The sequence below is a fragment of the Girardinichthys multiradiatus genome, chromosome 12, assembly GCF_021462225.1.
Source record: "Girardinichthys multiradiatus isolate DD_20200921_A chromosome 12, DD_fGirMul_XY1, whole genome shotgun sequence".
NCBI lineage: Eukaryota > Metazoa > Chordata > Actinopteri > Cyprinodontiformes > Goodeidae > Girardinichthys > Girardinichthys multiradiatus.
Genome location: NC_061805.1, coordinates 49,228,413 through 49,248,982, shown reverse-complemented (window position 1 = coordinate 49,248,982; position 20,570 = coordinate 49,228,413). Strand labels below are relative to the sequence as shown.

Sequence of the window (20,570 nt, the reverse complement as noted above, 5' to 3'; positions counted from 1 at the left end):
ATATCTGCCAGGACTCGATACCTCCTCTTTCCAGGGAACACTTTCTTACAGAATGTCCCAGAGTGTTGCTGGAAGGAAGAAGGTCCAGACATCCCTCCTCAACCTGTGTACCTCTGCAACCCAACACTGGATGAAAACCAGAAGATGGACAGATATTTGGAAACATTTGAACATAATGGAAGAAGGTATGAACGAGTTGAATGAGCGATAACTACTTAAGAAACAATCTTGTCTGTGATTAAAAAAATTCTTAAGTTATGGTGGAAACCAGATTTTTATGATTTCCGATGGAAGCAGAAACATTTGCAAACTTACACAAACATGAAGTTTACAGTAGATTAAACATTTCTCTGTATTGCATGAGATCAGTTCACCCATTAAGGTTCTGTTGCAGTTACCTGTTGACCAAATTCACAAAAATCATCTCAGACAGCGCTGCCTCCATTCACATGCATGAAAACAGAGCAGCAGAAGTACATTTCCTAGCTCTTACATCAGCAAACACCTTCCTGTAGGTTGTTTATTAATCTCTTTATATTTGTGGGGTAAAATCTCTCTGTGGCCGAAATTTAACTTTATGAAGGCTTGACATTTGCTCTGACTTTTCTCTGTGAATAAAGTGAGTAAAATCTGATAAAAAGTACTGATTCTGGTTCTGAGCTCACAGGTCAAAGGTCAGGGTCCACCACCCCCACCTTTCACCACATCCAAGCCATGGGTTATAATTAGTCCTTGTGTGCAGACAGCAGCAGCATTGCAAAAAAAAGGCAAAACTGCTCCTGGTCTGCACTTTTGGCAGAGGACAAAAGAGCCGAGAGGGATCAGGTTTCTGCCATGTGACACTGAGGAATCTCAGACCTGCACTCTTGATTAAACATTACTCTCTCAGAGCACTTACTGCTGGTATGCTACTGCAGGGTAATACACACATATCTGCTGAATTTCCTACCGTGAGGCAAATGGAAATGAAGAATAAGCATGAATGGTCTGAAGGTGCAGACTTTGCAAAGTCGCTGTAGGTCGTTTAAAGCTTCAGAAATGCACTCACAGAAACTAATGAGTGTATATTTAATCAAAAGTATAATAAAATTGCTCGTTAATACTTACAGTCATTGGAAAACTAAGTTCACCCCCCCTAACCCCCTGATTATCCACAACAACCAGAAGTAGCTGTTTTCTGTCTGACTTTATCTCACATCACTGGGGAGGAGTTCTGGCCCAATGTTCTTTACAGCATTTCTTCAGTTCACCAAGGTTCCCAAACATTTGTTTCCTCACAGATCTATCACTACCCCATGCTATTCCAGTGATTGTGAGGCCTGGACTTTGACTGCACCGTTGCAAGTCCTTGACTATTTTCTTATTCGGTCATTCTGTTCTAGATTTCCTGCTGTGTTTGGGATCATGGTTCTGTTGATGAGCCGGTTTGGGCCATACTTCAGCTGTTGGACAGATGGACTCAGATTTAAATAAAATGCTTTAGTATAAGGAGGAGTTAAGGGTCCAAATCCTGTCACTGTAAAACAAGCCCAAATCACCATTCCTCCACCACTGTGCTTGACTGTTGGTGTAAGGTGTTTGTAATGATATGCTGTGTTTCTCTCAGTAGAACTTTAAATAGTTTCGAAATGACCTTGTTACCCTTTTCACACTGATGAGCAGCAACAATTGCTTCTCAAAGCTCATTGCTGATGTCTTTCCATCTTGGCATTGCGTTAACACACACCTGCATGCTCCATAGCGTTAACAAAGGTGACTTCACAGTTAATTAAGGGCTTCAATTAGCCGCACCTGATGGCTACTTGTCCCCTCTTAACTTCTGTGGAAGCAGCAAGATGGTTTTTTGTTTCTCCAATGACTATCTGTACCATCAGAGTAAATGTCTGCGGAAAGATTTTTGTTTTTTATTTTTCAAAAACACCTCATGGACTGATTGTAGTCGCACCTTTTCTTCGCTTATCTCTGAGAACGCCTCTTCTTTAAAGAGGGCCTAATGATAATGTACCCTAAAGAAAGAGAGACCATTAGATCCTGTCCACACTTACCTGGATATTTTATTTACAAAATAGCTTCTTTACTAAGTTTGCAGCTTTCATCTGAATGCAAAAGTAAATGCTGAGACAACAGACTTTCAAAAAAGCTTTGGAGTTAATTAAACAATGAAAGGTCTTTACTTTGCGTGGTCGTGATTGCTTTGGGAAAACAATACTATTCTAGTAAATGTTGGTTTGTATATTTAGCACGAAGCTACGCACCACAGGGATAGTGCAGCTTTTCTTATTCTTCCACATCTCATAACATTTTATTCAGACTCCTACATCAAACTTTACATATGTGCAGACAATGTTCCTTTTAAGAAATAAATTATAACCTATATCACATCAAAAACAAGTTATAAATGTTTTAGGAGAATCACTAGCTAGCTTACATTGGTGGTAACTAGGCAGCCATATTGGATATGGAGGTTGCGGTTGCTCCAATTATCCAACTTCAGAGGCGTTCCAGCTTTTATTAAAGTGGACATATCATGCTTTTAAATCCTTCCTTTTTACACTTAAATCTTTCAGTTGTGGTCTATATAAAGTGGAAAAGCAATGCTCTGGTCTGAATTGTTTCTTACTGAGAGCAAATTGTTTTGGTGCCGTCTCTTTAAATGCTATTGAGGCACTTCACACACCGCGCCCCTTCAGGTCAAAGAGCGTTCCACTTTAACCCGTTCGGCCATTTTTGTAGTTGGATAACAGAGATACAACTATATAGCGACGCAGAAACAAGACAGATGCTAAACTGTTTGCATGTTGCATTGAGGTTGCTGTTCTGCAGCAAATACTGTGACATAACTATTCATAAAACGTAACAGAAAACAGAGAAAACTGAACAGACTGAAAAATACGACCCAAACAGAATATAAAGATATCTACACAGCACTTGAAGACACTAAATTCAACTTTTCTGCACTCCTGCAGAGTCCAAGAACACAACAAAATGTATTTAAGGGCCACAAAAATGGATTTTGCATGATATATCCTCTTTAAAATAATTTTCCTTTCTACTTTAATGATTTGTTCTCTACACCTTACTAGCCCCGTTGTATTGGACATTCAGTCTGGGGGAAAAATATCCGTTTAAATATTGCAATTGTTTATTTTTTTAAGAAAAGAAACGTAAATGTCAGGGAAAAAACAGACTTATCTGAACTGTTAAACTCTCATAACCAAATACAATAACTTAAGTAAAAACAGATTATGTTTCGTATGTTGCAAAGAAATGCCAGTATGGCACAAAAATGTCACTCCCTCTCTTTCATGTATTTAGTGTTTTTTCTGCCTCATCAAACCTGATGTAAATTGACTCCTGATTTCCTGACTTCTCCTGAGATGACCTACTGAGGAAACTGTAATCATTTGAATCATGTGGGTTCCAGCAGGGAAAACATCTAAAGCAGGATTATTTAAGCCTGGTCGTCGAGGCACACTGCCTCGCATGTTTCAAACAGTTCTCTGCTTTAACACACCTGATTTAGGTGGTTGCATTTTAGCAAAAGCCTGTTAATAAGCCATTAATTGTAATCAGGTGTGATGAACCAGGGAAACATCGCAAAGTTGCAGGCCCTCTATGACTAGAGTTTGACGCCTATGACTTAACACATGCAGGGCAGTGAGACCTGAGGACCAAGGGTGACAAACACTAATCAGAATAATTGTTTCCTAACCCTGATGCTCTGGGCCACAGTCCTTCATGTTTTAGATGTGTGTCTGCTCCAGCACACCTCATTAAAACGATAGCATTACTTGCTTAACTGTCCTCAAGTGCTGCAGAAACCTGTCAACCACCCATTCATTTAAGTCAGGTGTATGGAAGCAGAGAAACACCTAAAACATGAAGTACAGTGGGCCCCGAGGACTTAAAGACCCTGACCCTTCGTTTGGAGCTGCTGTCTCAATCATAAGGTAGAGAAATAATGACTTGAAGATCCACGTTAAGCACATTTTGCATTGCACTGATTGCAAGGATAGAAAGAGGCCAGTCTTTGTGGATTAAAGGGTCTTGTGATACAAAACGATCCAACACTATATGAGGTCTCTGAGAACTTATAACATGCAGTGGTTTAAACAAGTGTTGATACCTGCTGAAACTTTGAACATTTTATCACGTTACAAACCCAAATGTCTGCGTATTTTATTAGGATTCTTTGTGATAGACCAACCAGAAGTAGTTCATAATTAAAAGAAAAAGGAAAATGACACATAAATGACACATTTTAAATAAATGTTTAGGCTTTACTCTTCTACCCCTAAATAAAACCCAATGAAATTTATTTAGGTCTAGCTGTTCTGATTCTGGCCTTAGAGGATCGTTAGAGAACATTAAAGAACAACCAGCATCATGAAGACCAAGTAACACAGCAGACAGGTCAGGGAGAAAGCTGTGGAGATGTTTAAAGCAGGGTTTGGTTCCACAACAATATCCCAAGCTTTGACCATCTCCCAGTGCTCTGTTCAATCCATCACCTGAACATGGAGAAAGGATGGACCAGCTGCAGACCTACCAAGACACGGATTACCATCTAAACTGACAGGCTGGGCAAGGAGAGCATCAATCAGAGAAGCAGCCAAGGTAACTCTGGAGGAGCTACAGAAATCTACAGTTTTGGTGGTAAAATCTATTCACAAGACAAATTTTAGTTGTATACTCCACATATCTGGCCTTTATGGAGCACTGGGAAGAGGAGAAAGCAATAAGAAGCCCAATTTCCAGTTAGCTGCCTTGTAGGACGCACGACAAATGTGTGGAAGTACGTGTTCCCGTGAGATGAGACCAAAATGGAACCCTTCCCATGCTCCATGTTTGGCAGAAAACCTGCAGCATGTGCAGTTATGAAACTTGGTGGTGGCAGCATTATGCTGAGGGGAGGCTTTTCTTTAGCAGAGACAGGGAAGCTAGAAGAAGACGGGTGGAGCTAAATCTAGGACAATCCAGGAAGAAAACTTGAAAGAGGCTTTAAAAGGCTTGACACTGAAGTGGAGCTTCACCTTCCAGCAGGACGAGCCTAAACATACAGCCAGAGCTACAATGAATGGTTTCATTTAAAGCATATTCAGATGTTTGAATGGCCTAGTCAAAGTGTAGATTTTAAATTGATGCTCACAGAACCTCTTTACTGAATCTTGTTATGGCTGAGCTATTTTTATTTTTTTTTAAAGAAAATAGGGGAAACAGTTTAGTCGGTCACATAAAAGTCCCAATAAAATATTCACTGAATTTTATGGCTGTAATGTGACAAAATTTGGAAAAGTTCAAGAGGTGTGAAAACTTGTGAAAACGTTTGCAATGCATTTAAAAGTGAGTGTAGAGTTCAGAGAGTGATAAAATGGTAATAAAACAATGTTAAAGTGAGAACCAACCACAGAGACCCTGCAGGGAGAGAAGTGATTCATTAATTTAGTAAACCTCAGATTTCGTAGCAAAATGGGATTAAACCCACGATCCAAATTCCTTTCCACTATCTCCCTCCGGCCCGGTTTAATCCCGCAGGAGCGGAGTCCCCATCATGTGAGATTATATCTGTGAGGTGGAGGGAGAGGGGGGAGGCAGCAGAGGACGGAGGTGGGACGTCCTCCTGGAGAGAGGAGGACAAGAAGTGTCTGCAAACACCGCGCAACGAAATCCGACCGCCTCTCTCCGTCATGCGCCTCGGCTTTTAAAAGACTCCCGGCTGCTGCTGCTGCTGGACAGACCTGTTTGTGATATTTTAAAAGTCAGAGTTCTGTGTGTGACCGAGCAGTCAGAGACGTTAGCAGGCGGAGAGAGAAGCAGCAGGACACTTTTCCAGGTTACCGGATCGCGCTGCATTCCAGCCCCGGAGCGCAGCGCTCAGGAGTCGGACCCGGCGCGCTCCGTCTCTCCGCTCCTGTTTTTCCGCCTCTGTTTTTATTGGATCTCTGCTGGTTGGACGGCAATGATGCACAGAGAGGATCGCTTTTATTTCAACTAGAAACACTGAAACACAGAGACGCGTGTTTCTCCTCCTGAGTGGATCTGGATTTATCGCCCGCTGCGGGTCCGACCATGAGTGCTGGATGGTGGATGTTTGTTGGCGCCCTGTTGGGGGTCCTCACTGTCCCCAGAGGGGCACACGGTTGGTATTTTTGGTCTCTATTTTTTAAAGCCTAACCAGTTGTCCGGTTTGTTATGTAGGTCAGGAGTTGTGGAGAGCAACCTTGCGCTTCTGCAGCAGAGCTGAGGAGCCTGAATTTGACCTGATTGTGGATGATTTTTCTCTACACTGTGCAGAGAGGGGACTCTGGTGGGGAAAGGAAAGTTGTGACCAGAATAATAACTTTACATCTTGTCTTTGGAACAAGAGCCATTGTGCTGTAAATTATTGTCTGAGAGCAGAAACTAATTCAAATGGCATCTTAATATTGCAGAAGTCCAAAAATTAGATTTTCATCCATCAGAAAAACCTTGTGCTGAAGGTGCATCTAAACACAAATTCAGTTCAGTTTATTATTTATAGGCACTAAGCTTTCTCAAAACTCTTTACATGTAGATGGAGCAATACCTCCTCCTCAACAATGTTGTGGCAACAGTGGACAGTAGACTGGAACGATGTATTAACTTTGCAGCAATCCCTTTATCAGAGGCAGCTTGTGATGACACCATCTCTGTTGGTGGCTTCATCTAGGAGAGAAACACAGCTAAACACATCAGCTCTAACTCAGCTTTACACCATATCACCACAACATTAGTCTATATTTCAGCCCTGCCATGAGTGGCTGAAAGACAGGCTTTGTGCATCTTTACAAAAACACACAGTTAATGAGAAGACTTCACATCTCTTGGTCTGCAAATCTACAAAACTTCAAAGTCAGTTTGAGAATTCAAAAAGGACCCTGAATGAATTAGGATAAGCCTTAGCTGCATGTTGTTTTATTAACTGTTTAGGTTTCGGCCGCCACATTCATCCGACCGTAGCAGAATCTGACCGGAAAGGCAGCTTGTTGTCTGAGTTGTGCATTTTTATCCGTCTAATTATCCAAACACATTGAAACGTATCCCTTGTTGCCCTCATCAGAAAGAAAATCAGCCTGTGCTCAATCACAGGATCCCCTCCCCGTGTCTCAGAGCAAGTTATGGACTGACTCCTACGCCACTGTTCTTGAACAGAACCATTCTCTTTCCCTCCTTAAACTTTTTAAACCCTGCTCACCTGCAGGAGAGGAGAGATCCAGACTGAAAATTTGCTCTGCTCACAGACTCTGACTCCCAAAATCCTCATCTTGGCATGCGTCCAATCTGCTTGGCAGCTGATGCTTCAATAACATTCAAACTTTCATGCCCCTCTAGTTTTCAATCCTCTGAAAAGAAAGCACCTTGGCTATGAATGTTAAAGCTTTATTGATGGTTCGTGCTGCAGGTGGATTCGAAGATGATGCTGGACAAAAGTTTGAAAAAGAATGAGACTTGGGTGTTTTCAGCTCAGACTCCTTTGTAGTCTGCAGACTCATTCTCCAAAGTGCGCTCACCTTTGTGATTATTCCAGTAAGTAATCCTGCAGGGGTCCTATTTAAATTATCCTCATCCTCAAAGCGGCTTTGAAGTTTGGCTGCACTTGTTTCTCACAGAGCATCGCTTTAAAGATCCAAAGATTTCTAAACTTTTACTTTTAAACCGTTGGAACATCTAAAAGAGAAAGGCTGAAAGTGGAGGAAGTAACCCAACTGCAGTGTTATATTCATGTTTCCATTTTATTCTGAATAAATGTAAAACATTTTATTTAACACATTTAAAGGCTTTTATCTACAAGTCCATCAAATTTATGCAAAGAGAATTTATCCTTATTCTTAAAGCTTCCATAGCCCTCTCTGATATGCTGGACACCAACTTTTGGGCCAGATCCTGCCTGATGGTGATGCTTTTTTGCTGGCTTTTGTTTCTCCACCTGCTTTATGAGAACTGAAGATACGTTCTCAGTTGGGTTCAGACTTGGGGAGACCTGGGGAGTCTCCCCGACTCAGAACAGGCATCTCCTGATGCTATTTTGTTCTCACTTTAGCTTTGAGACACATCATGCAGGGAAATGCACAGATCTTCACCAGATTCTTCTTGGATAATCAGAACAATAACCCAGATGTTTTTTTTAGAAGTTCTTTGCTGCCTCTAAGCAAGCTCTGCACTGGTGGCTACATATATCTGCAGCACCCTCTTTAGGAGGAGAAGATTCTGCAGCTTGCTGGGCCCTATTGGACACCCTGAAGCTTCTTCTCTGCAGCTAAAGTTCCCCCCTTTGACGTTTTTGATGATCCAGAAAACTTTTCTCTTGTCTGTAAAATTCCTCCCAGCAGCTTCTTTCGTGTCTGTGTTGATGTGAATTGATGATGGCTGCAGCTTTTCAATCGCTAACACAAGGAGGCAATGATTTCAGCACATCTGCTCCTCCTTTATACCAATCAGTCAGCTTAATTAGATGAATCGATTAGAGCTTCACCTTGTCCAATAATGAACTATATTGAACTTAGATGAAATACGCTGTTCATTTTGTGCAAAAACTCAGAAAAAAAAACAAAACTGGCAAACATTCCTCACTTAAAAACTTAGTGAACAGGTTTCCCTTCCCAAGCATTAAAAGCAGCTGAAACAGAGTGAAAATATCCTGATGTACTGGGAAAATATTTCTTTTAGCGCTTAAATGGTTTAGTTAACTCTGGTTACGGTGGTGTGAAACCGAAAGCGCTTATTTTTAAATATGTGAAATTTAACCTTAAACGTCTGTGATTAAAACTAAGATGAACTTGTTTAGACCTTTGCGGGCGGATCACAAGAAAACGTCAGATGCACCAGATACATCTAGGAGATGCTGCGTGAAACATTAGCTTTAAAGGTGGAAATTGCAGCATGTTTTTATCTGGATTTGTCCATCTTGAAGCTCAAATCAAACCTTATTTAAATATTGAAGCAGAACCTTTAAATTAGCTTAAAATGAGGTTTAGTTAGAACAAAACCAAAGGAAATGTTTTACCTGTGGAATTTTAAAATAGGACTAAAGGTTTTCCTCCATGTGTGCAGAAAATTAGTTTTTATTTTTTAATCCATTAAGACCAAAAGCTTTACCAACAATAATAATAAAACTATTTTAATGCATTTGGGCAGTTTGTCTCAGAAATTCCTCTCCTCCTGCTAAAATAATATGAAAACAATGTGCTTCTATGAAATCAGATTATATTAAATGCATACTTGTCTCCTAAAGACAACCACATTTGATTGGTTAATTAAAGCCTCACATTTGCAGACAATTGGTGGGAAATCTGAACTGGTAATGTGTTTTTGGAAGCAGTTTTCATTACTGGCAGAAGTGCAAAGCAAACTTTCCCTGTATTTGGCCTGAACTGATTAAACTGCCAGATTATATATTGCTGAGCTCTCTTTCTGCCACACAGACACAACAAGAAGCAGCGACATAAAGAGATTTGCTGTTGGGCGTCTTTAATGAGGACAACAACTGTACACTTGTTTTTCCCTTTTGGAGCATTATGATAAATGTCTACCTCTGGCTCTGCTTTCTCCTGAGACGTCTCACATTTCCTCAGTCTTGTAACGTAGAGCTCAGACCCCAAGCTGTGCCGACGCGTAACTCCATGTGTCTTGTCTGTTGCTGTTTTCTTAACATTTGGCCCTTAAATTGAGCAGAGATTACCATCAGCACCCACCCTGCCATCCCAGTTTAGGACTGCATGTTTTTGTTTCCATTAAAGAGGATTTAATGGTCACTGTTCATGTTGCTTTAAACGTAAACGAGTGGAAAATCCTCTAATTAGGGGGAAGAGATATAAGGTATTGAAAAAGATTTTCTCAGTTTTACCTAAAAGGTTTGTTTTAATAAAAGTTCAAAGCTCTATTAGAGAATTTGGCCTTAAAGACTCATGTTTTTCTGAGAATTTGCCTGTCAGTTTGCTCAGGAGACTAGTTGTTAGTGGTTTCTGTGGATATACACTCACTGCCACTTTATTAGGTACCCCTTGCTTTTACTGTGTTGGACTCCTTCAGAACTGCCAAATTCCTTGTGGCATAGGTGTCTGGACTAGTGTGTGCTTGACCTGCTGATCAGTGGTCAGAACCAATCATGCGGATCTGCCCTCTGCTTTAATGGCACAGGAAGATCCAGCATCACTTTGCTACACATTTAACTTTGTGGGGTTCATATTATGATCACAAGCAAAGCAAATCTCATAGAGAATGGAAATGTAATTCCCAGATCATAAATTAATCTCTAGATATGAATTAAATCAATTAAACAAACTGGCAACCTGTCCAGGGTGAACCCTGTCTCTCGGGGGCAGACTGGTGGAGATAAGCACCAGCTTCCCTACGACCCTGTGTGGAAGAAGCGGGTATAAAAAATGGATGGATGGATGAATTAAACAAGACTGTGACGTCATAGCAAAGTAACACACCTCATCCTGACTCGGTCCAGACACCTATAATCCCAATACACACAACAGCGATGCATACGCTTTAGATATGACTGGACTTGATGTTCCACAAAGTCCTCTTTATCTTCACACGTACACATGACAAATAGGAAATGAGGTGAGGGCACCTTCACTTTCACATTTTCAGAACTGTGTAATAGTTTTATTTTCAGGACTGTTACATCAGTAGCACAAACTGTTAGACATTAAATCAAGATTACTATGAAAACCAGGATCTCTCCAGGATTGCAGTTCTTGTTGTAATGCATGTTTAGTTTCTGGAACATGCATGGGTCCAAGTAAAATTCAATCCCAAAGGTTCCTAATCCCTGAAGAAAGTTCAATACATTCAAAACATATCTTAAGGTGCCGTTCTCAGACTAATTACGTCACATCAAACCCATTTTCCCTCCATTTTACATTGGGAACGTATTTTGCATTTGTTGAAAACCAGTTTTGAGGATCTTTTTATCCATCTGCTACTCTTCTTTGTGTTGCTCAGATGTATTGATCACTTTTAAATCTTGACAGCTCCCAACAACCCACAACGGGATCATAAGCCCTATTTCACAGACTGAAAGGAATTGATTGCTTCCTTGTATGCTGTTTGATTTAAACATCTGCAGTAATTCTGACTACATTCAGATCCAACCAGGCTCTAACGGTGTTTCTTTCCTCTCTTTTTATCCCAGGAGCTTGTCTCTACGAGGGATCGCTCTATGCGGTAGGTGCTTCAACACTTTTTTGCCGTTTTACCCCTGGTTAAAATTTCCACCACGTCTGCGTGCAAAGTTTGGTGCGTCTGTAAAGCTTAATGGGGAAGTAGCCATGCATTATTTACGGGGGACTTTGCCAGGTTATTGAGACTGACGGATGAAGCTGTTAAGTTTCTGTATGCAGAGATGGGTGATAAAAGGAGTACATATTATATCATTTGGGATTGGTGCATATCCTCTGTCAGAAATGTAGCTGAGAAGATGCGTCTCATCTATAATGCAAGCCAGATACTGACTTTGTGGATGATAATGGTGACGATGCGGCTCTGCGTCAGACTCCCGCTGCTCTGCTTGCAGAACGTTAGGCTCCTCTCACAGAGAGAATGAACTTTGAGTTTTGTTTTTCTGCTTCTGCTGGGTATTGGCGAAAAGAGCTTTAGTTTTTTCTTTTTATTTTTTGTCCTTTCAGGCCTGCTTCTGGATGCTCATATCATGGCTTTAGATTTACTGTTGAAAGAAGTCATGTTTGGCTTAGGTGTCAGAGATGAGAAGTATCCTTGTTATTCTGCAGACGAAGCTGATGCCTGCACTCAAATGCAATTTATGTCATTTTAAAAATATCTAAAACCAGCTCAGTAAATCAACTTCCAGAAAGTTTACTCATTTTTTCCTTTCAGATTATGGATTTTTTCAGGAAAAATGGCTGATTGGTTTTCCAGTTCATCCTACAGGTGCTGGATGAGGTTGAGGTCAGGGCTCTGAAGGTTGAGTCAAGTTCTGGAGATATTTTCTTTTTATGAGCCTTGTTTTATGGAGGCAGAATCTACGATGATTCAGAAGGTTTTTCTGTTAATTGGATTTTCTCTCTTTTTGCTGTGTTATTTGATGCTGTTCTTTAGGTTTTTATGCCTTGTTTGTAATTGTTGCTTTTAAGCTTCACTCAACATATGAACCAGGAAAGGTGTTAAGACTGGCACATGTACCCCCTATTGACCCCCTATTGACCCGAATTATGCAGAAAGGTTGGGAATTTCACCCACCAGATGTGTTAAACAAATTCAGGCATCAGGAGCGTCACTTTGAAGCCACGCCTCCCAGTACGTCGTGGCAGATGGCTGCTCACACTGAGTCTCGTTCTGGTTCTGCTGGAGGTTTCTCCCTTTTAATAGGGACTTTTCCTCTCCACTGTCTCTACATGCTCATCCAGGAGGAGTGAATGCTACAAGTCTCTGACTGGATGGAATCTGCTGGGTTTCCTTAGATAGAAAAACTTTTAACTAATCTGAATAATAAACTGAACTTTACTGCATTGTTTGATAAATTAGGAATGTATGTAATGTACTTGACTTCGAGTCTGGATGGAATTGAATTTACTGTTTTTGTAAAGTGCCTTAAGATGATGTGTTGTGAATTTGTGCTATATAAATAGACTATATTGAATTAAATTAAATTAATGTTTATACCATTGCTTCAGGCGCTTGACACTCATTGACCCTCATTGCAGTTGTGATTTCAAACAGATATCGCTGCAGATTAAATCTGCCTGTATTCAAACTTGGTAGCAGAAGAAGAATCTATAGAGGAAGTCCATTTCAAATATGCAACTCTACAGTTTAACTTGTTGGGCATATTTTATGCATGTGTAACATTTTGCTAGAAAAAAGTCCCTCTGTTTATATTGGCAAATGTCACTCATGCCATGTGCAGCGAGGTAAGAGAATGGGGGTATTAACAACTGGCCAGAGCAACAGAAAGCGCCCCCTGCTGACAGTGTGTGGCCCTGCGCTCAATTGATGTTTGTAAGAACAGAAACAGGAGGCATTAACCTGGTGAAAGACCACACTTGGTGCCACTCTGTCCACTAAGAACAGGAAACTGAGACTTCAGTTTACACACGCTTACAAAATTTGGACATTAAGAGATTGGAAAAAGCTTGCGAGGTCCGATAAGTCGCGATTTTAACTGAGACCTTCATATGGGGGAAATTTACTGCCAAAAATCAAGAGCACATATTTTCAATCTGAAAGCAGGATTTAATTCTGCTTGTGCTCAAACTTTGTAATGCTTGTACTTAAAACTAGTAATGCTTGCACTTGAAACTTCTGCTTTCTTTCAAATATACTCTGTTCTCTCTCAAATCTTTGTTTTTGCGCTCTGATCTAATGCTTCTTGCATAAATAATTTCTCCTCCTGCTTGTTTCATCCTCCATGTGCACAAACTTTCTTTCAGCTCGGATCAAAACTGTGCTCTCAAGTTTCTTCCCTGCTCGCAAATTCTTTTTGCTCTCTCTCAGATTAAAGTCGTATCATCTCCTAGCAACCAAATCAGCCAATAGAATGACAGTGTGCAACTGCTAAGTCACAGCCTTAGTTGGGGTGCGCTTGTTTCCTTCTACTGAGCGTACCTGTGTTGCAACTTCCCTGACACACGTCATACGGAGCAAAATCTGGAAGTAAGTGTTTTTATGCATCTGGTGCGCATCGCAATTTCGTGAAATAGGTCAATCTACTTCAATGGATAGCTCAACTCAGCAAAGTATAATGACAATGGATAATTCAAATTATCCTGAAGTAGGTGATTTTAAACATTCAGTAGTTTAATATGTACGTCTGTTTCTATCAACATAAACAACATTAAAATAAAATATGACAAACACATCATTTCAGTGAAAGACATATTTAAGAATTTCATTGTAAATTTGCCAATTCATCTGGTATATCAAAGATAAAGTTAATGATTTACAATATCACTGTTATGACAATATTTTCAGTAAAATGGTGACAAAGCTAACCTTACATTTTAAGGGTGTGGTCCTTGTTTGGTTAAATTAAACACTTTCTTTTTGCTTATTGGGATTGCTATTTATGATATCTGAATCATACATTTTATAAATAAATGGTTATTCTTCATTTTCCATAATTTAAGTGCTTCACAAAAAAATAACTATAATGTTATACTTTCTACCATTTTTACAGACTCTGCTGAGGCGTCAAATTCTGGAGCAATTGCTGAGCCAAATGAAATATGTTCTCAGTCATCAATTGTAGCAACACAGGCACAGTCAGTAGAAGGAAACAAGCGCACCCCAACTAAGCCTGTGACCTAGCAGTTGCACACTGTCATTCTATTGGCTGATGTTGTTGCTAGGAGATAATGCGACTTTAATCTCAGAGAGAGCAAAAAGAATTTGCATGCAGGAAAGAAACTTGAGAGCACAGTTTTGATCCGAGCAGAGAGCAAGTTTGCGCGCATGGAGGATGAAGCAAGCAGGAGGAGAAATTATTTATGCAAGAAGCATTAGATCAGAGCGCAGAAACAAATATTTGAGAGAGAACAGATTTGAAAGAAAGCAGAAGTTTTAATTGCAAGCAGAAAGAAATCCTGCTCTCAAATTGAAAATATGTGTTCTTGATTTTCGGCAGTAAATTTTCCCCATAGCTACAGACCAGATCAGAATTTGGCATTAACATGAATCGTAGATCTACCCTGGCTTGTCTCAATGGTTCAGGCTGATGGTGGTGGTGGACTGGCCCCTTGGTACAGAACATTATTTTAACACCACAGCCTGGAGTATTGGTGCTGACTATATCCAACCTTTTATTACCACAGTGTACCCATCTTCTGAAGGCTACATCCAGCAGGATAATGCACCATGTCACAAAGCTGCTTTCTTGAACATGAAAATGAGTGTCTCCATAGTTACCAGATCTCGATTTGATGGAGCTTCTTTGTGGTGGAACGGGAGATTCTCATCAGCGACGTATGCCAACGAAGCTGTAGCAACAGTGTGTTGTTAAAATGTCAATATGGAGCAAAATGTCTGAGAAATGTTTCAAACACTTCAACTTATGACACAAAAATTTACGCAGTTTCCTAAAGCGAAAAGGGGGTCCAACCTGGTACTAGCAAGGTGTTCCTGAAGAACTTAGCCTGTGATTGTATTTTGTAATGACTTTGAGTATGACACAAAAAATGTTTTACACAAGCACCTTGGGACTCCTGAGGCGGCTGACGGGTACCGTGAGGCCAAGCGTGCTGCGGCCCGGGCTGTGGCAGAGGCAAAAACTCGGGCCTGGGAAGAGTTCGGTGAGGCCATGGAGAAGGACTACCGGTTGGCCTCGAAGCGATTCTGGCAAACCGTCCGGCGCCTCAGGAGGGGGAAGCAGTGCTTTGCCAACACTGTTTATAGTGGGGGCAGGAGACTGCTGACCTCGACTGAGGACATTATCGGGCGGTGGAAGGAGTACTTCGAGGATCTCCTCAATCCTGCCATCACGCATTCCGTGGTGGAAACAGAGGCTGGGGACTCGGGGTTGGACTCTTTCATCACCCAGGCTGAAGTCACCGAGGTGGTTCAAAAGCTCCGCGGTGGCAAGGCTTCGGGGGTGGATGAGATCCGCCCTGAGTACCTCAAGTGTCTGGATGTTGTAGGGCTGTCATGGTTGACACGCCTCTTCAACATTGCGTGGCGGTCGGGGACAGTGCCTCTGGACTGGCAGACTGGGGTGGTGGTCCCCCTTCATAAGAAGGGTGACCGGAGGGTGTGTTCCAACTACAGGGGGATCACACTCCTCAGCCTCCCTGGTAAGGCCTACGCCAGGGTATTGAGGAGGAGAGTCCGACCGATAGTCGAACCTCGGCTTCAGGAGGAACAGTGTGGTTTTCGTCCCGGCCGTGGAACACTGGACCAGCTCTATACCCTCTACAGGATGCTCGAGGGTTCATGGGAGTTTGCCCAACCGGTTCACATGTGTTTTGTGGACCTGGAGAAGGCATTCGACTGTGTCCCTCGTGATGCCCTGTGGGGGGTGCTCCAGGAGTATGGAATCGGGGGCCCTTTATTAGGGGCCATCCGGTCCCTGTACGAGCGGAGCAGGAGTTTGGTCCGCATTGCCGGCACTAAGTCGGACCTGTTCCCAGTGCATGTTGGACTCCGGCAGGGCTGCCCTTTATCGCCGGTCCTGTTCATAACTTTTATGGACAGGATTTCTAGACGCAGCCAAGGGCCGGAGGGGGTCTGGTTTGGGGACCAGTGGATTTCGTCTCTTCTTTTTGCGGATGACGTGGTCCTGCTGGCCCCCTCTAGCCAAGACCTACAGCATGCGCTGTGGCGGTTCACAGCCGAGTGTGAAGCGGCTGGGATGAGGATCAGCTCCTCCAAGTCCGAGGCCATGGTACTCGACCGGAAAAGGGTGGCTTGTCCTCTTCAGGTTGGAGGGGAGTTCCTGCCTCAAGTGGAGGAGTTTAAGTATCTCGGGGTCTTGTTCACGAGTGAGGGAAGAATGGAGCGGGAGATCGACAGACGGATCGGTGCAGCTGCCACAGTAATGGGGGCGCTGTGCCGGTCCATTGTGGTGAAGAGAGAGCTGAGCCGAAAAGCAAAGCTCTCAATTTACTGGTCGGTCTACGTTCCTACCCTCACCTATGGCCATGAACTTTGGGTCATGACCGAAAGAACGAGATCACGGATACAAGCGGCTGAAATGAGCTTCCTCCGTAGGGTGGCCGGGCACTCCCTTAGAGATAGGGTGAGGAGCTCGGCCATCCGGGAGGAGCTCGGAGTAGAGCCGCTGCTCTTCCACATTGAGAGGAGCCAGTTGAGGTGGCTCGGGCATCTATACCGGATGCCTCCTGGACGCCTTCCTCGGGAGGTGTTCCAGGCACGTCCCACCGGGAGGAGGCCCAGGGGACGGCCCAGGACACGCTGGAGGGACTATGTCTCTCGGCTGGCCTGGGAACGCCTTGGGCTCCCCCTGGAGGAGCTGGAGGAGGTGTCTGGAGAGAGGGACGTCTGGGCGTCTCTGCTGAGTCTGCTGCCCCCGCGACCCGGTCCTGGATAAGCGGAAGACCACGAACGAACGAACCTTGATCTATAGGGAGAATTTATTGTTTGTGCAGACTCTGTCATGTAATTAATGCAGACTCAGTATCTTCACCATCATTACGATGGTGCTGGCTCAGATTTCTGGCTTTTGGCTCAAACCCCAAAGCTTTAAAATGCTGTGATCATACAAATCAAGTAAAAATCCAACTGCGTTGCAGGATCAATGTTGATTAATCTGAAGGCAATAATGATGGGTGTCTTCTGAATAACACATCTGAGAGTCTGGGATCTGCTGAACAATAACTGGTTCATACATCAGATGTGGGAAAGCTGCTCAGATTTGGGTCACACCATCAAAAAGGCAGTGAGGACCTGGTTTGAACATGTCAGAAACAGTAAGCCGTCTGAAGTGATCCTGATCTGCAAGTGGTCGATACTCATTGTGATTCAGAGACCATGATCCAGCAACAGGGGGCTTGGACAGGTTGGCAGGATGTGAAGGGTATTTAGCAGCTTTGCTCATGCTTTAGCTCAACAACCTTTGAGCATTTTTCTGTCTTGTCTTGAATTTTCTCAGAGCATCGGAGGAGCGTCAAGTTATTCTTCAACAGAAGGTTGTGGTTGTACAAATAATGTGAGAAAATGAGCATTTAAAAGGCTGCACTTTTTAACTTGAATAGATTTCTGTCTCCTGAGTCATATCAGACTGAGAAGGAATGAAATCTGGTGCCTTGTGCTTCAGAAAACTGCTACCTGTGTCAGGCAGCAACTGGTTATCTCTCTTAAAACAGCTTAGACCTGTCTCTCTGCACTGCGGCTGTGGTTCTCAGGCTGAATAACTCCAGCTTGTTGTCCTGTATTTTCAGGATAATACCTGCAATCATGTAAACGCACAAGAACACATCCTGCTTCCCTTTCCCCTGGCTTTTCAGAGGGGATCATTTCTGAGAATGCACAGGTAGTAATTGTTCGGTCAGGGAGGATAGGGGAGGAAGAAGCGGAGGAGGATGAAGGAAAAGAGGAGGAAAAGGAGGAGGAGGGGAGTTTGTGGCTGAAAAGAAGAAGGCAGGAAAACAGGTGGGACGTCAGAGCATGTTTAAACACCGTCTGTGGAAAAAAGGCCCTTCTGGAGTTCAAAGTGAGGAAGCCCCACACCTGGACTGGTTGGAAGATGGGAACAAATGTGGAAGAGAAACACACTCACCGATTATAGTTAATGTTACAGCCTTCAGGCCTCCTTGTACTATAACTCTTAATTGTTTTTCCAAAACCAGAATTCCTTATTTAATGCATTTTTTGTATTAAGCTTGATTGATGACAATGATAACACACTTCATATAAACAAAGATCACTCTGATCTGTCTCCAGTTCTGCTCATGCCATTGAAAGGATTAAAGCAGCCAAAGTTTAATCAGTTTTGCCACTAGGGAAGATCCGGTGAAACAAACATCTTCTGGTTTGTCTTTAAGTTCCTACATCTGTTTAAAGAAAAACAGATACATCTATTAGAAGTATAATTAGTTGGTTCAGTTTTTACTGGATATTATCTGTGTAAACCTTGTGGTCTTGTTGGGTTTGGGCCTGATGTTTGTTTTTGGTATTTACTTCACTTCTGTTTTATGCTAGGCTCATAATTGCGTCTGTTTGTTCTCATGTGCTTTACCTCCTCTTGTATTCTGAAAAGCCTGTTTCCTTTCCTGCTGGTCTTTTCTGCTGTAATAGAGGCTATTGGTAGTAGTGACCTCTGTCAGTCAGTCATTGCTGCACTTTGATTCTGTTTCTTACACCAGGCTTGGTGAAAACATTTTATTTCATTGACTGGGTTAAGGTTAGTTTTTGATATATTAGTTTTTTTTGCCCAAGGCTAAATTTGGCAGTTTTAGCCCCATATTTGTTTTGGGGCTTTTGCCTGTAGCACTTGGCAGCCACTCTTGGAGGTCACTGAGTTTTCTAACACGTAGCTAAATCAGTTTAATCAAACAATTTATTCTTCTCTCTGTACAGCACCTAGGAGCCACTGTTCATCAGCCACTGTTAGCAGCCGGTGTTGTTGGTTCACTGGTGGCTATTTAAAGTTGGTGATTTTCTTTGCTTCTTGCAAAAATCAGAAAATTTCATGTTTAACCTAACCATTCTCAGTTGTATTTTTCAGTTTTTTTTTACTTTTGTTTGAAGAGCCTGGCATTGTTAGCGGTCATTGTTGGCGGCCGTTGTTAGCACCCAGAGTCGCTGCCCTCTGTTTGAGTCCATTTAATGAAAGTATCCTGCTTGATGTTATTTTTTTTAGCAGCCTCTGTTGGTTCGCACCATTGATGCCACTGTTGACAACCATTTTTTGTGGCTATTATTAAGGGCCCCTGTTGGCGGCCATCGTTGGTGCCAGATAATGAAAGTAGCTTAGTTGATATTATTTTTTTAGCAGGCAGCGTTGGTGCACACCGTTAGTGGTCATTGCTGGCGTCCGCTACTGGTTTCCACTGTTGAAACCATTTTTTCCCCTTGCTATTGAAAGCGGCCATGGTTGACAGTTGCCAGAGAAAATACAGGAGTTGTCAAAATTATACTTTGCTGCCTCTCCGTGATTTAAGCTAGCTGAAAGAAGGCTAATACATGTTTTCATACTTGCAGAAAAAACAATTTCTGCCATCTGGAAATATGTCTGTTTGTGAAAAACACAGATGATTATTTTGTGCAAACTAAAGGTTTTTTTACGCGTTTTATAGAGTGGTGGGCAAGCTGTTTTACATTAAAGTAATTGGATCATGTTATACAACTTTGTTTTTAATACAGTGGTAATAGAGTAATACTAGAACACGATTAGTGCCCAGTGTTGGTACTTATTTAGTGGCTATAGTTTGTAGCCACTGTTCGTGGACATCATTGCCTCCTGTGGAGGCAAGCGGAAGCTATCGTTGGCATCATCCATTAGCCACTAGTGTTAACTGCCAATGTTGCTGCCACAGTGTATTGCTAGGTGCCACTGTTACCTGGGATTTTTAGGGTTCACTGTTTGATTTAATATGAATATGTAAATAGTGGTTGTGTCATCCTCATTACCTGGAGAGGATTTATCACCCGTTTCCCAAGTCAATGGAGAAATCTCTTGTTGCTTTACTGTTGTACCTGTGAGACATGATGTTCCAACCTGTAACACGGTCTTAGAGTTGGTGCTTATTTCATATATTAATATGAGACCAAGGAATCAGAAACATGCTGCTTCTGTAAATATGTTTGATTGGCAAGAAGAAATTTGGACTTGCAGATGGCTGTAAATATGCAGAGATGATGCTTTGCTTTGCAGCAGAGTTGAAATCGTTTGACAGCAGCCATATGGGAAAACTGCTTAAGGAGTTATTCCAACTCTGCACAGAAAACCGAAATGTATCTGATCAAAATCTTATATCTTTGGGGTGAGAAAAAAGCTGTTTCTGCGTCATACTGCAGCTGGTCTGCAGGAGATGTGTCCTGGTTCTAAAATCATTCGGAGGCAAATCGGGTTTTATGTTGTGTGCTGTGCATGCACGATGAAGGCACCACACAACACAACTCAATGGGGT

General features: G+C 42.2%; 1 protein-coding gene across 1 annotated transcript in view; it reads left to right on the top strand.

The window, feature by feature from the left end:
- Positions 1–5,664: 5,664 nt before the first annotated feature.
- The window catches only part of fras1 (Fraser extracellular matrix complex subunit 1), a 379,704-nt gene continuing 364,798 nt past the window's right edge, over positions 5,665–20,570 (top strand). Inside the window, exons 1-2 of the mRNA XM_047381020.1 lie at positions 5,665–6,139; positions 11,165–11,196. Of these exons, the coding sequence (XP_047236976.1) occupies positions 6,070–6,139; positions 11,165–11,196 (102 nt within the window). The 5' untranslated portion in view covers positions 5,665–6,069. The remainder of the gene's footprint in view (positions 6,140–11,164; positions 11,197–20,570) is intronic.